The 12216-nt window shown below is 56.2% G+C and overlaps 1 protein-coding gene across 1 annotated transcript; it reads right to left on the bottom strand.

Annotated features, from left to right (window-relative positions):
• Nucleotides 1–537: 537 nt before the first annotated feature.
• Nucleotides 538–7999, bottom strand: PPP1R1A (protein phosphatase 1 regulatory inhibitor subunit 1A). The gene is made up of 5 exons (XM_079937471.1): nucleotides 7910–7999; nucleotides 4324–4384; nucleotides 2133–2288; nucleotides 1139–1245; nucleotides 538–591 (listed from the first exon to the last, which is right to left on the bottom strand). Exons 1-5 carry the CDS (start codon nucleotides 7991–7993, stop codon nucleotides 586–588), a joined length of 414 nt encoding a protein of 137 aa, XP_079793597.1. The 5' UTR covers nucleotides 7994–7999; the 3' UTR covers nucleotides 538–585.
• Nucleotides 8000–12216: the final 4217 nt, after the last annotated feature.

Raw genomic sequence — 12216 nt, 5'->3', positions numbered from 1 at the left:
GGGGATCACTGAGGCTTGGAGGGCAGGCAGGGAGGCATCCACGCAACGCCCCGCCTCTTTCCCATGGGCCAAGTGCCAGGGTGCAGTTCCCAGCTTTGTTCAGCAGATGGCGCCCACAGCAGCGTCGCAGCCATACGGGCCTTAGGGCTCCAAGGCCTCAGGGCAGCCCTGCCAGGTGGTTGTATCTTTTCCTCAATGTGAAGAGAGCCTGGGGCCATCCTTCCTTCTTGGTACCCCGGAAGTCAGTCCTCCTACCTATCTGACCCTCAGCTCTCTTTCCCCACCCAGCAAGTCAGGGCAAGGCTGGGGAAAAACTCCTCCCTTCTCAAGGCTCCTGCCCAGCTTCCTTATTTCCTCCTTCCTGGAGGCAGCTGGGCAAGAGGGAGGGGGGCTATAGAGAGGGCAGGACAAGACGGGAGGGAGAAAAGATTCTCCAAGTTGGGAAAGAAGGAGAATACCAAGGACTTAACACTAAATTTATCACTTTTAAAAACAAGAGATTTTCCCCAAAAGTGAAGAAATAAACAAATCCAGTGTCCGTGCATTCCCAACTGCAGTCTTGATTCCAAGATACCTCCTTCACTCTCAGACCTGTTGCAAGGGAAGCAGGTAGAAAGAGAAAGTGAGTGAGAGGCCTGAGGTCCTATTGTCCCCTCCCCTGCTGGTGTGCCCAACCATCCCGTTAGGCATCTAACTTCTCATGTCTGACTCCAGTCCCTGGCCCCGTGTCCAGTCTACAAAGGGGAGGGGAGACTGTAGAATCAGAGCTCACAGGATTATTTCATCCGTGTGTCCACTCCAGGCAGGACCACTGCTCACCAGCCTGGACAGGTGAGGATCTCCCTTTGGGTTCCAAATGCCCTTTATCAGAAAATCCATGGTCTACTTCCATCACCCATTCCAGGAGCCAGAAATCCTCAGACAGAGTCTAACCTCACTGCCTCCTGCTGCACTGTTATCCCGTTTCTCTTTGTCTGTCCTTCCGGGGAGATGCAAATCCTCTGGCCACAGACGACAGCTTTTCAGTGACTGAAGCTGGTCCTTTGTCCCCCTTTTCCTTGACTCCAGATCTTAGCCCTCACCCTCCCCACACAGCCTGCTCTCCTGCAGACTGGGCAGCCCAGCCCTGGGGTCTTACCGAACTGGCTCCCTTGGAATCCAATGGTGGTCTATGGGTTGAGGGTTCCTCTGTGCTGGGTTTCTCACTGCCCCTCTCCTGAGTGTTAGGGATGGATTCTGCAGGCTCTGAGGAGGAAGAACAGGTGGTGGGAGGGACAGGTAGTATTCACGAGGCCTTGCAGAGAGGCAGCTGCTTCTACTCACCCTAGCCCATACTTCAACAAGCCCTGAGAGGAGCCCAAGACCAAGTGGAAGGCAACGGGGCAAGACCAACAGGGTTTTCTCTGGTCACAATGACTACTTAGGTTCACTATTTTTTAAAAAATCTGCAATCGGAAATCGAAAAAAAAAAAAAACCCTCTAAAAAAAAGCTTAAAATTTGGGGTATGATCTCCAAGTGTGGCTAAACCTGATCTGAACAGAGATGAGCGTTTGATAGCCTGTTTATCCCACTTCGTGTGACCACGCGTTTCCCTGCAGAAATCTTCACGTGTTCGATTACAGGGGGCTCTGCTGGGGTGTTATGGAACATATGGTGTATATACCGTGTCACCTTCATAAAACTGGAAACATTCTGCCTTCCGGCCCACACCTGGGATAAGGACTCGCGGACAGGCAGGTTCCATTGCTTGCATACTTTGTGTTCTCTGCTGGGCCAAGGACCAGTCTCACTGAAGTTTCACAACCCGATGCGATAGGCGCCATCATTATCACTCTACTGATTGAGGTTAAGCTGCTGAAGACCTCTGGGCTGATAAAGTGGCAGAGCCAGGATTCCAGCCTGTGAAGGCTGCCCCCATGCCGCCGGGCTCCCCCGATACAATAGGGAGCTCTGAAGTCCAAGTTGGAAGGGGATGGTGTCATTCAGTAAAGAAAAATGAAGAGATGCAAACACACGCTGTCCATGCAAAGTTCCATACTCTCAAGACAGTTTCTGGCTACTGCTAGGCCCCTCCCTACAACGGGGAAGGCTGGCCTCGCCCGGGGTTGGTCCCTCCCCAGCCTGAACGTACTGTGTGCTTTCCCAGAGGTGCCCAGCCACGACTCCGCTGCTGTGTCTCCGATCCCAGGTGGGCAGGACTCCCGTGTCCCTGTGCTCTCGGCGGCTCCTTCAGGCTCCTCTCCCTCCTGCTGTTGCCCCAGGTGATGTTCGACCATCATCTGGAGCTCTGAGGGCAAACAGAAAGGGAGAGAGCATTGGACGTGACTGCCCCAGGCTTCCTCCATGGACCCTCAGATGTGACAGCCCCACTAGAGGGCCAGCACACACTGCCCGTGTGGTTTGACTTTCCTGTCTGAGATTGAACAAGGAGGGACATCTGCTGTACAATAAGGAGGGACTAATGTTAGACAATAAAATGTACTTTTTTCAAAGGTAAGGGAGGGGAAAGGAAGAGCCTTTAAGCTCAAAAGATCCTCCTGATTTGCTGGGATACCTGGTCTCCTTTGGGGTCAGGAGAAAAGACTCAATTTAGATTCAAGAAATATTTGAGTACCTCCTCTGTGCTGTGCACTATGCCGGGTGAGTTCACATACTTTATTTAACTGCCAAAGTGAGGTAGTATTCAGGGCCCCTGTAGGTTAAGCAGGTTCTCCAAGGCCACCCAGCTAGTGGGTGGCAGAGCTGGAATGCAGCCCCGGGCGGTCCAGCAACAACTCTCCTTTAATAAAGGCAGACGTAATGACTTCCCAAGGATTCCTTCCAAACGGGTCATCCTGGCCACTGCTCAGCGTCAGGCATAGCGGGGAAGAGTCTTCCGAACCTTTCATTGTGGGTGTGGTCCTCATCACCTTCTTCTGTTGCCGTGGAGACATGGACAAAGTGGACTGTGAAGGGCACAGAGCACAGGTGGGCGTCCGCCCTTCTCGCCCTCCTCCCTGCCGTGCCATGCTGTGGGACTGGAGACTGGGGGTAGGTGTGGGCTTCAGCAAGTGGGGGAAGAAAACTCCTGCTTCCTCGGCCCCCACCCCTATGATGGTGAGCAAGGAGACCGTGTATGGGAGAACGTAGAGGACCATGTGTGTACATCCACTCAAGAACATTTTGGGGGGGTACAAGAAAGAGGGAGACAAAAGGTCCTAAGAGGGGGGGTTGAGGAATAATCTTCTAATGGGTCTGGGGGTTCTCTGTGCTGGGCTGAGCGGGAGGGGCCAGCTCACCTTGAGATGCGGGTTGGGGACCCGGTCTTCATCCACCTCTGAGGGAAGGAGGGAAAGGAGAAAGTGATGAGGATGGGAAACCCAGGGGGTCCCGCAGACTGACTTCCCAAGGGGAGGAGCCTCTGCCATCACCTCCTTCCTGATCCGTCCCTCACATCTGTCCCTAGGAAGCTGGCCCTGACTGTGGCTGTCCCCAGCCTCTTCCCTCCAGCTCCCTCCTGCTCTGCTGGCTGGCGTTACCTCCTCCTGCTTCTAGTCCTGTCCTTGCCTCTGTGGTCAGTCTGCATCTACATCCTTGCCTCAGACCTGGAGGTTCTTGAAGGCAGGCTTTGTGGTCCTTTTGTCCTTTCCTCCCTGTCTCCTTCCAATCAGCCCCCCACCCCCGATCCAGAACTGAAACATGCCTAGGAGGGAACACCGGATAGAGAACAGCAAACTTATCGTGTGCAGGGCCCAGGACAGTCTTTTTTAGTAGTTGGAGGAAGTTGGAGACTCAGGTATCCTGAATTCCAGTCCGGCTTATTAGCGTCACTACCTCTCTTCCACTTTCTCGCCAGCGCCCCTGACATTCTCTGAGACCTTGTTCTCTCCCCAGACCTTGATGGAGACACTGGTGACCAGAATGCCAGCTGCTCCCTGAGCTGTTTCTAACCTTCCCCTTCCCCTCTGGGGGCCATGAGAATAGCTGATGGCGTTGGTCCCTCCCCCTCACAGCTGTCACCGCCTCTGGCAGTGGGGGCAGCAGCCTCTCAGTTGCTGGAGAAACCTGGAAGGCTGTTGCCACAGCAACCAACACTCCGTTGACCACCCCAACTCCTGGGGGGCTTAGGAACCAGGTTGTCTCCCCCGCTTCCTAGCACTGCTCTGTCTTTCCAAAGCGGAGGAAATCCCACTGCTAACCCAGCCACCGCTTCCCTGCCTCCAGGACTGAGGAGACCGCGGGCTCCTCAGATGTGCCCTCCTGTCTAGCACCCACCTTCTCTCACTGGGACCCAGCTGTCTTCAGCAGCCCCTACTCCCTTCAGCGACCCATCCTGGGGTTACCTGGGGATGACTGGTCACTGGTCAGCACGAGGGTGGCAGGGGTGGGGCGGCGCCTCCGGATCTGAGGGAAGAGGTCAAGTACACGTGGAAGCATCGCAGCCCCGCGCACACTCGGTAACATAATCCAGGCCGCCCACTTAGCACACCTCCAAAAGTGCCACGTTACACTGAACCCACGCTCTCCGGGTGGACGTTCTTGGGCCCATCCCTCTGCCCTGGGGACCCAGAAGACCACCTCCACTCCCTGCTTTCCCCAACCCCCTTTCTGTCTCCGCATCTCCCCGGGTCCTGGTCCCAGCTCTCCATCTCAGCAGCTATATCTGCGCTAATGCATCGATTTCTGGCCTGCTGTCCTTCCGTCCATCCTGGATCAATGGTCAGAAATAACCCGAGAGGGCACAAAACTTTCCCCTTAGTCTCCCAGACCACTCCCCAAATGGACATAAACCTGTAGTGGGCCAGCACCGGCGGAGAGCGCCCCTCGATCCCCACCCAGCCTGGGAGGACAGCACAGAGAAGGTGGGTCTGAACGTGCCTTCACCTGGCCCATGCCCCTCCCTCCCTCATCTCCTCCCTATCCTTGTACACACTGCCTTTCTGATTTGTGAGGAAATACGGCCTAGAGAAATCCTTGTCATGGTAAATATAATATGAGGAGAAGCGTGAGGCGGGACCCTGGTCAGGGACTAAAGCTAAACTGAAAAATCTTATCCTGGGCTCTGGGGTCCGATTCTAAGGAAGTAACAGATAAGAGCGGATTCCCTGCTGGGCCTCTGAGCCCCCTTTCCCCGCCTCTGTTCTTTTGTCTTGCTGCCAATAAAGTTGACTGTTGTTGAAGTCAGTCCAAGGACTCTTGGGACACGTAGTTTTTTCCGTTTCTCTGGAGGCTTGAAAGTGAAGGGTACCGTGGGGTTGGAGTCCCTGCGGCTCCCTCCAGGGCAGAAAGTGGGTATCAGCCCTAGCGGGGGGCAGGGTTAATCTGAGAGAAGGACACCTCAAAGAAGAAATGGGTACATAGAATGGGGGTAGGTTGGGGTAGGGACTGTTTTCTTAGGAGAATCCAGCAGCATCTGTTTCTGGTGGCATTTCAAGGTCCCTGGCAGTTCTGTGTGTGTGTTTGTGTGTGCATACAAGCACGCACAGCATAGACATTATCTGTGAGTCCGTCGCTGGCTATTCCTGGTGCAAACGTGCTGGGGGCCAGCAGGTGGGCAAGTGTGCTCCGTGCATGTGGGGTGAGGCCATCCTTCTCCTGAGACAGGACTCCTCTCTATTTCTTTCCTGCCCTGGGGGAGGGGAGCTGAGAGAGGGAGAGGGTGCGGTGGGGGTGGGGATTAATGGGGGTTGGGAGCCTGAGAAGGAGTCTGCAAGTTTGACAGAAAGGACCTCTGAGAGGGCAGCAGGGCTCTGTGATCTTGGACAGGTCCCTTAACCAATGTCCTTGCCTTGGACAAGATTTCTAAGCACTCAGAGTCCTTGAGGATTTTGATGTCCTACAGGAGGAGGGAGTAAAGTTAGACTTCCTGAAGTACCTCCCAGGCACCTGAACTACTAGCAAATGAGTAGGCGGTCTCCTATTTTCCATGCCCCGATCACAAATCCTAGTTCTCAAGGACACTTGGTGCGTTTGCCTCTGATTTCTTTCCAAACCAGTTATGCCAAGGACCTGGTAGCTGCGGGCACCCCTCCATCCCCTGCCACTCTGTGCTCCATAACTCAGAGTTTCCAACCCCTGCCGCCCTCTCATGTCACTCTGGGTTAGGTGTTCCTGCCAAGCCTGGAACTCTTTGCCTACACACTTGGGTAACACGGCAAGGGGGGTTGAAGTTAGACTGCAGGTAGAATTTCAGGCTGAGCAGACACAGATTTCTGAAGACGAGAGAAAAGCAGGCTGAAGTCCCAGCTCTTTTTCCCTCTGGCTCTATAGCACTGCCTCATTCTCCTCCCCTGCTCCCCAGAACCCTGGGCCAGCTGGCCTGCCATCCCCCAACACACACCTACACCTGCCACATCTAACGCCAAACAGAGGCAGGCGTCAGGCAGTGAGCACTGGCTGTGCCAGTGGAAGGCATTTCTGCTTGGAACCTCACCCCTGAGCCCGTAGCTCACACTCCTGGGCCCTTTTCCCTGGGTCTGAGGTTATCTTAGCCGGCCCCCTGCCTCTAGGCATAATAGCCTTTTCCCTGACCCCAAGGGGACGCTCCCCATGCCCCTGGCTCTCCACCCTCCTTATCCTCAGGAGGTTTGCAGTCCCACCACCCTCCCTCCTACTGTCACACCTTAGAGGTCTGGAGATCCGGCTCCCCCCACAGGCCAGGGAGAGGATGGAGACACAGGTCCCTAACCCCTCCCCACACTTTGGGAAGCTAACGTTATAGGGAGACCGTGTGTACCCAACCTTTCCCTTCACATCAGACCTTATTCCACCAAACAGCTGGAGCAGCAGAAAGAACACTCTCTCCAGCCCATCCCAAGAGGTCAGAGTTTTCTCAGGTGGGGAGGCCCAGCCAGAGCCCTGGCAGCCGGTTGGGGGAAACAGAGAAGTGACCTTGTGGGCAATGGATAGTCTTTAGGAACAGGGATGTCTAGGCAAATGGATAGAGAACCCGAAAAGAGATGGAGCAACGAGCAAACGAGCAAATATTTGGCAAATGGGTGGTAGTAGCGACCGCGGGTGGTCACCGTCTCCACGCACAGGCTCACTCTCCCTGATACACACACTTGCTCACACAGTCTCATACACTGCCGCCTCTGCCAGGCTGCTCGGAGCTAAAAATAGGCCAGGCCCGGAGGCTGGGCCAGGGCCCTGGACTCCCACCCCTTGAGCCCAGCCCAGCACAGTGCTTCTCTCTTGCCCACGCCCAGCTAGGACCCCAGCCCCGAGAAAGCGCTCGTTCCGCGCTCCCCAGGGCCATTCTCTCCATGCCCTCCCCTTCCCGCCGCCCCCCCACCCCGCCCCATAACCGATCCAAAGGGCAGGAGATGGGAATAAGGACCCAGTGTCCAGACCTGAAGAGCGCGGAGTCAGCCTGCAGACACGACCACTCCTCTCCCCCAAGCCCCAGCCCTCGCAGTTTTCCTCAGCCCTTCTTGTCCTCACCCTCTGGGGTCCGGCAGGGTCGCCCCCAATTAAGAGCTGGGGGGGTTCTTTCTCCTCTTTCAACTCCCTCCATTACCTGCCCTCTCCCTTAGGCCCTCCGACACCTTTGGGCGCCCCTTCCGAGCTCAGAAACTCTGGCAGGGTGTTGACTGGGTGGGGGATGAAAGACTGGCGAAGGGGGGAGGGGTCGTGTCCTCAGGCAAGCCCCCTCCCCCAGGGCTGGGAAAGCAGGGAGCGACTCTCGCGGGGACCGGCTTCGAGGGCAGGCTCTCGTCCTTCAGTCCGTCTCGAAGAAGCACAGATGGGGAGATGGGGTTTCCACGGTGGGGGAGGGGAGAGAAGACCCCCACCCCCCGCAAACAGCGCGCCGGCGCTCGCAGGGGCGCACCGCCAAGGGAGGACTGAGCGGGGGTCTCGGATCGCACAGTCCAGGGGTCCCTCGTCCTCTGTGGGGCGAGTTCCCTGCCGCCCCGCCCCGCTCCGCACCTGCTCCGCCGCCTCGGGGTCAAGGTGCGGCTCTAGCAGCGGGACGGTGAACTGGATCTTCCGGGGGCTGTGGTCTTGCTCCATGGCTGGGGCGGCGGCCGCTGGGCCGGCGGCGGCGGCGGCGGCGGCGGCGGCGGCGGGCGGGCAGGCGGCGGACTCGGGGCTGGGACGGGAGCGCTCCCTCTTCGCTCCGCTCCGGCCCGGCCCCAGCCGGGCGCGCTTGGCTCTCGGCTCCCGGCTCAGCGCTCCCGGCTCGCGGCCCCGGGGACTCCGCGGTCGCCGATTGGCTCGGCACCCGCCCCTCCCGGCCCCCTCCCCTTCCCCACGCCCGGAGCCTTAACCCCGTGGTGGCTGCGCCGCCGGCTGGCGGGGGTCACCGCCCCGCTGGCGGGCGAACCTGGGTCCCGGTCGCAGTGGACACAAACCGGATGGGTATGCGGGGATCCTTAGAGTTCTGGGCGGGGAGTGGAGCTGGGGAGTGGCCACGATGAACTTCTCCAGGCTGGGGCAGAATTGAGGGGCTGGGAATGTGGAGGGGCGCTGCCAGAGAGGAGGCTGCAAACGCTAGAGGAAGATTTCCTTTCTGATCTTAAAGGGGTCGCCTCATAGAGAAAAGAAAGAAAGGGGATCTAGGCTTGCAGCAGGAGGGATTAAAGTTAGACCAGGAGAGAGACTTTCCACTGAGAGGAGACTGCTAGAGCGGAGGTGGAAACTTGGAGGGGAGGCGTGGGGTCTGGGTACAGGTCTGGGTTCACTGTGCAGCGAGAGGGGGAACCGAAGACCTTAGAGGGTATCCAGAGCCTCTGTCTTGAAGTGCTGATGGCAGTGGATGGAGGGCTCAGGGAGCAGGACCATCTGGGACTCAGCAGAAGGAGAAGTGGGTGTGGGGAGCCAGTAATGCTTGTGAAATACGTTTCTCTTCTTGCTTGCTAAATTCTGGGGATGTAAAGCAGGTGAAAGGCCTGCTGGGGAGAACACTCCCCGGGGATGGAGAGGGAAACACCTTTGGTGGGGTGGCTTGTTTATAGATGGGGTTGGTTTCCAGTTCCACTATTGGCAGAATAATGAAAAGGATCTGCTGTAACTGAAGGGATGGAGGTGAGACTATGTGAAGAACTTACTAGTTTGGTGTAGGACCAAGATGTCAATACTACTGAGTGAGGGAGATAGGATATTCACCGGAGCTGGTGGGCACTCTGCCAGGGGCTGGGGGCCACTGGGTAGAGGGAGGAGAGGTGCTGGGCACTGAGGAGGGCAGGGCTGGATGCATCTTTGGGGGAGGGAGCTCTGAGGGAGGGGCTGGGCAGAGGCCGGGGCCAGAGATCTGTTTCTCTAGTCTTAAACTGAGCAACTGGCACGTTCAGTACAGATTGATGCCTGGTTCTCTGGGAACCCTGGGATCATCCTCTCTAAGTGGTCAGCCTAAATCCTCAGTTGCCTCCTTTTCCAGGCAGCCCTTCCCTGGCCTGGATTTCACATTGCCCCTTTCCATCTTACCTCCCCAAATAACCTCCCCTGCCCTTCCCCCTAACCGTATCCCTTTACACAAAACAGGTGTGGCTCACTTTTCTCAGGGCAAGGCTGGGGCTATAGGCACGCAGTGGGCCAGCCAGACCTCTATCTGCTGTTAATTCTCTCCTGTTTTGCTGTCGCTTGGACTCCAGAAATGACCCCCTACACCCAGCCTACACATGCATGGTCCCTTTGTGCTCTCTTTGAGGTAGCGGGGCCGTTCTGGATAACAGCTGGTTGGATCCTCAGATCCCTCCCTTCCAGTTGCTCCCCTCCCCGCAGGTGACATTGGAAGGAGGGTGTGTGAAGGCACTGAAGCCAAGAAGATAAGGCTAGGGTGGGGGACAAGGGGGCCCAATAGGACCCAGGTGCTCTCTCTGGCTTTCCCTCCGCTCACCCATCTCCTAACTACACATACACAGAGCAAGGTCCAAGGTGTCCTTTAAATAGGTGACTTGTCCCTCCCCTACACCATTCCACCAGGACCCTGGAACCTGGAACTTGAAGCCAGGACTCCCACACCCCCGTCTCTGGGGACTCAGATGCCCCTCGCTGAGGCTTGATTTCCACATTTGTAAAATGGGCAGAATTGTCCCTACCTGATAAGGTTCAGTATCATAGGAGGTAAGGCACCTGGCACATAGAAGGCCCTCAATTCATTGATAGCTGCTGTTATTATTGTCGTGTTATCTCCTGGCAGGACAGCAGAGTTAGGGGAGTCACCTTTCCAGGTTCTCAAAAGAAGACCCTCCACACCCACCGCAGTCACCCAGTTTGCCGTATTCCCTTCAAACTTGGGTTTGGTCGTGGAAATTCCTCCCAAAGGCTCACATCCACACTTCCGTTTCCCTTCTCAAGCTCCAGATCCTCAGACTCCCTTCCGCTGAAAGCTCCAGGTCAGGAGAGGGCCCAGAGCGCTCAGGCTCTGGAGAGATGGCTGATGGGGGCTGTGTAGGACAAGGGTTCCTGGGAGCAGCCAGCGCTGGGGTAGAGGCAGAGGAGGGGAGAGAGCGGGGAGGGAGGAAAGGCAGCTCCTGCTTCTGGCAGGAGCGTGGGGGTGGGTGGGCAAAACGTTTATGGGTAGCGGGGAGGGGAGTGTGGCTGGCTGCAGCCTCTGGTCCTGGGGTTGCTACACAAGTTGGAAGGGGTCTGTCTGTGAAGGCCTGTGATGTCGTTTTGACCTTTCTTATCCCCGGAGCTGGGTGGGTGACTGTGGTGCCTGTTGGGCTTGTGGGTGGAAGAAGACGTGGGTCGCTTGCACATGAGGCTGGGAGTTGCAATGCCTGCTCTTGGAGCCCTTCCTAGAATGAGTAAGAGCGGAGCCTGCCCCGTCCCTGGCTTGCACGTGTCTGTGCAAGGTGTGCTTGTGTGTGTGCAAGCGTTCACATCCCTGCCGCAGTCCCGGCCCCACCGGCGGAGCAGCAGCTGTTCCACGTGGTGTACTTCTGGGTCCATGAAATATTTAAGGTTACAGGGATGTGACTCGGTGATGCAATTGCTTCACAGCTCCCGCCCGCCCCTACTCTCCAAGCTGGACTCTGGCTTAATGTGGCGGCTCTTTGTGGCTCTCAGCATTTCTGCTTTTATTTGTCTGTCATCCTCACCCCCCACTAACCTTCTCCTGCGTTAATTTACTAATCCCCACACCCAACCAGGAAGGAGGGCAGGAATTATGATTAGAACCCAGGAGGCCAAGCCCTTACCTCTATCTTTGAGTCTCCCTGCTGGTCAGTGTGGCAGGGCTAAACTCCTGCCTGTTGAAAACATGAGGTCAAATAAAATTCAAAAAAAAAGAAAACATGATGCATGCGCACTTTCCACGCATTCAGCTCTGAGGACTTTATACACCCAAAGGAGTAGTGACCCTATCCAAGTGGTCCCCTGGGAAGCCATATCCTCCTACCAATTTGCCGCAGTTTCTCAAACATTTCTGGAAACTCCTTTGGAATCATCTCAGAACTGGTGGCATCTGCTCTGAAAAATCCTTCCTGGGGAGCGAATCTTTGTCCTTTGGGGTGGTTTTGCTCTTCTGGAAACGAGTGAGAGTCTTTAGGGGTTGTGCCTTGTGAAGAAGGAGGGAAACCAGGTGAGGAGCAGAACTGGATCTAGAACTGAGGTGCGGGTATCCTGCAGTGAGGCTGTCTGCCCCCTGGGGCTCCAAAGCCCATCTAGAAGCCATGTCTGCAAGAGAAGTTTCCAGAACTTCTTGTGAGCCCCAGCAGCACCGTTGGAGTAGATGTGTGGCCTCTCAGGGGATGACTTGGAAGGCCCAGCCTTCTCCAGCTGCATGAGTGCTGGTTTGCCTGCAAAAAACCCCATTGTCGCGATTCTGCCAGGCTTGGGTGCACACCCCCTTGCAGATGGCAGTGTTGGGAATGGGGCCAGAGCTGGAGATTCAAATCGAGGGGATGCTCATTTCCAAAATGCTTTGCCTCTTCTTGAACCACAAACTGGTAGAGGTGGAAGAGACGTAAAGATCAGTCAACCCAACCTCCTTGAGCTAGAGAGGGGAAACTATGGCCGAGAGAGAGGAAGCAGCTCTCCCAAGGACTTGAACCCATGCCAATGTTTTCCCCAATAAGCCAGATTTGGAGGCAACGGCTGAACCTGAAGCAGGGGCATAGACCAGAGGACCTCTTGAAATGCATTTTAACCCTGTGATCATCACTAGTCTAGAAGACCCAATCCCTCGCCTTCCACCCCAGTTCTCTAACAGGTTGAATTTATACTTCCAACCAATCTTTATCAGGTATTCATATGTGCCAGGCATCGTGCTAAGCACTGGGGATACAGTG

This window comes from Stenella coeruleoalba (assembly GCF_951394435.1).
Source record: "Stenella coeruleoalba genome assembly, chromosome: 11".
NCBI classification, from domain to species: Eukaryota; Metazoa; Chordata; class Mammalia; order Artiodactyla; family Delphinidae; genus Stenella; species Stenella coeruleoalba.
This window is presented reverse-complemented; position numbering and strand designations above follow the sequence as displayed.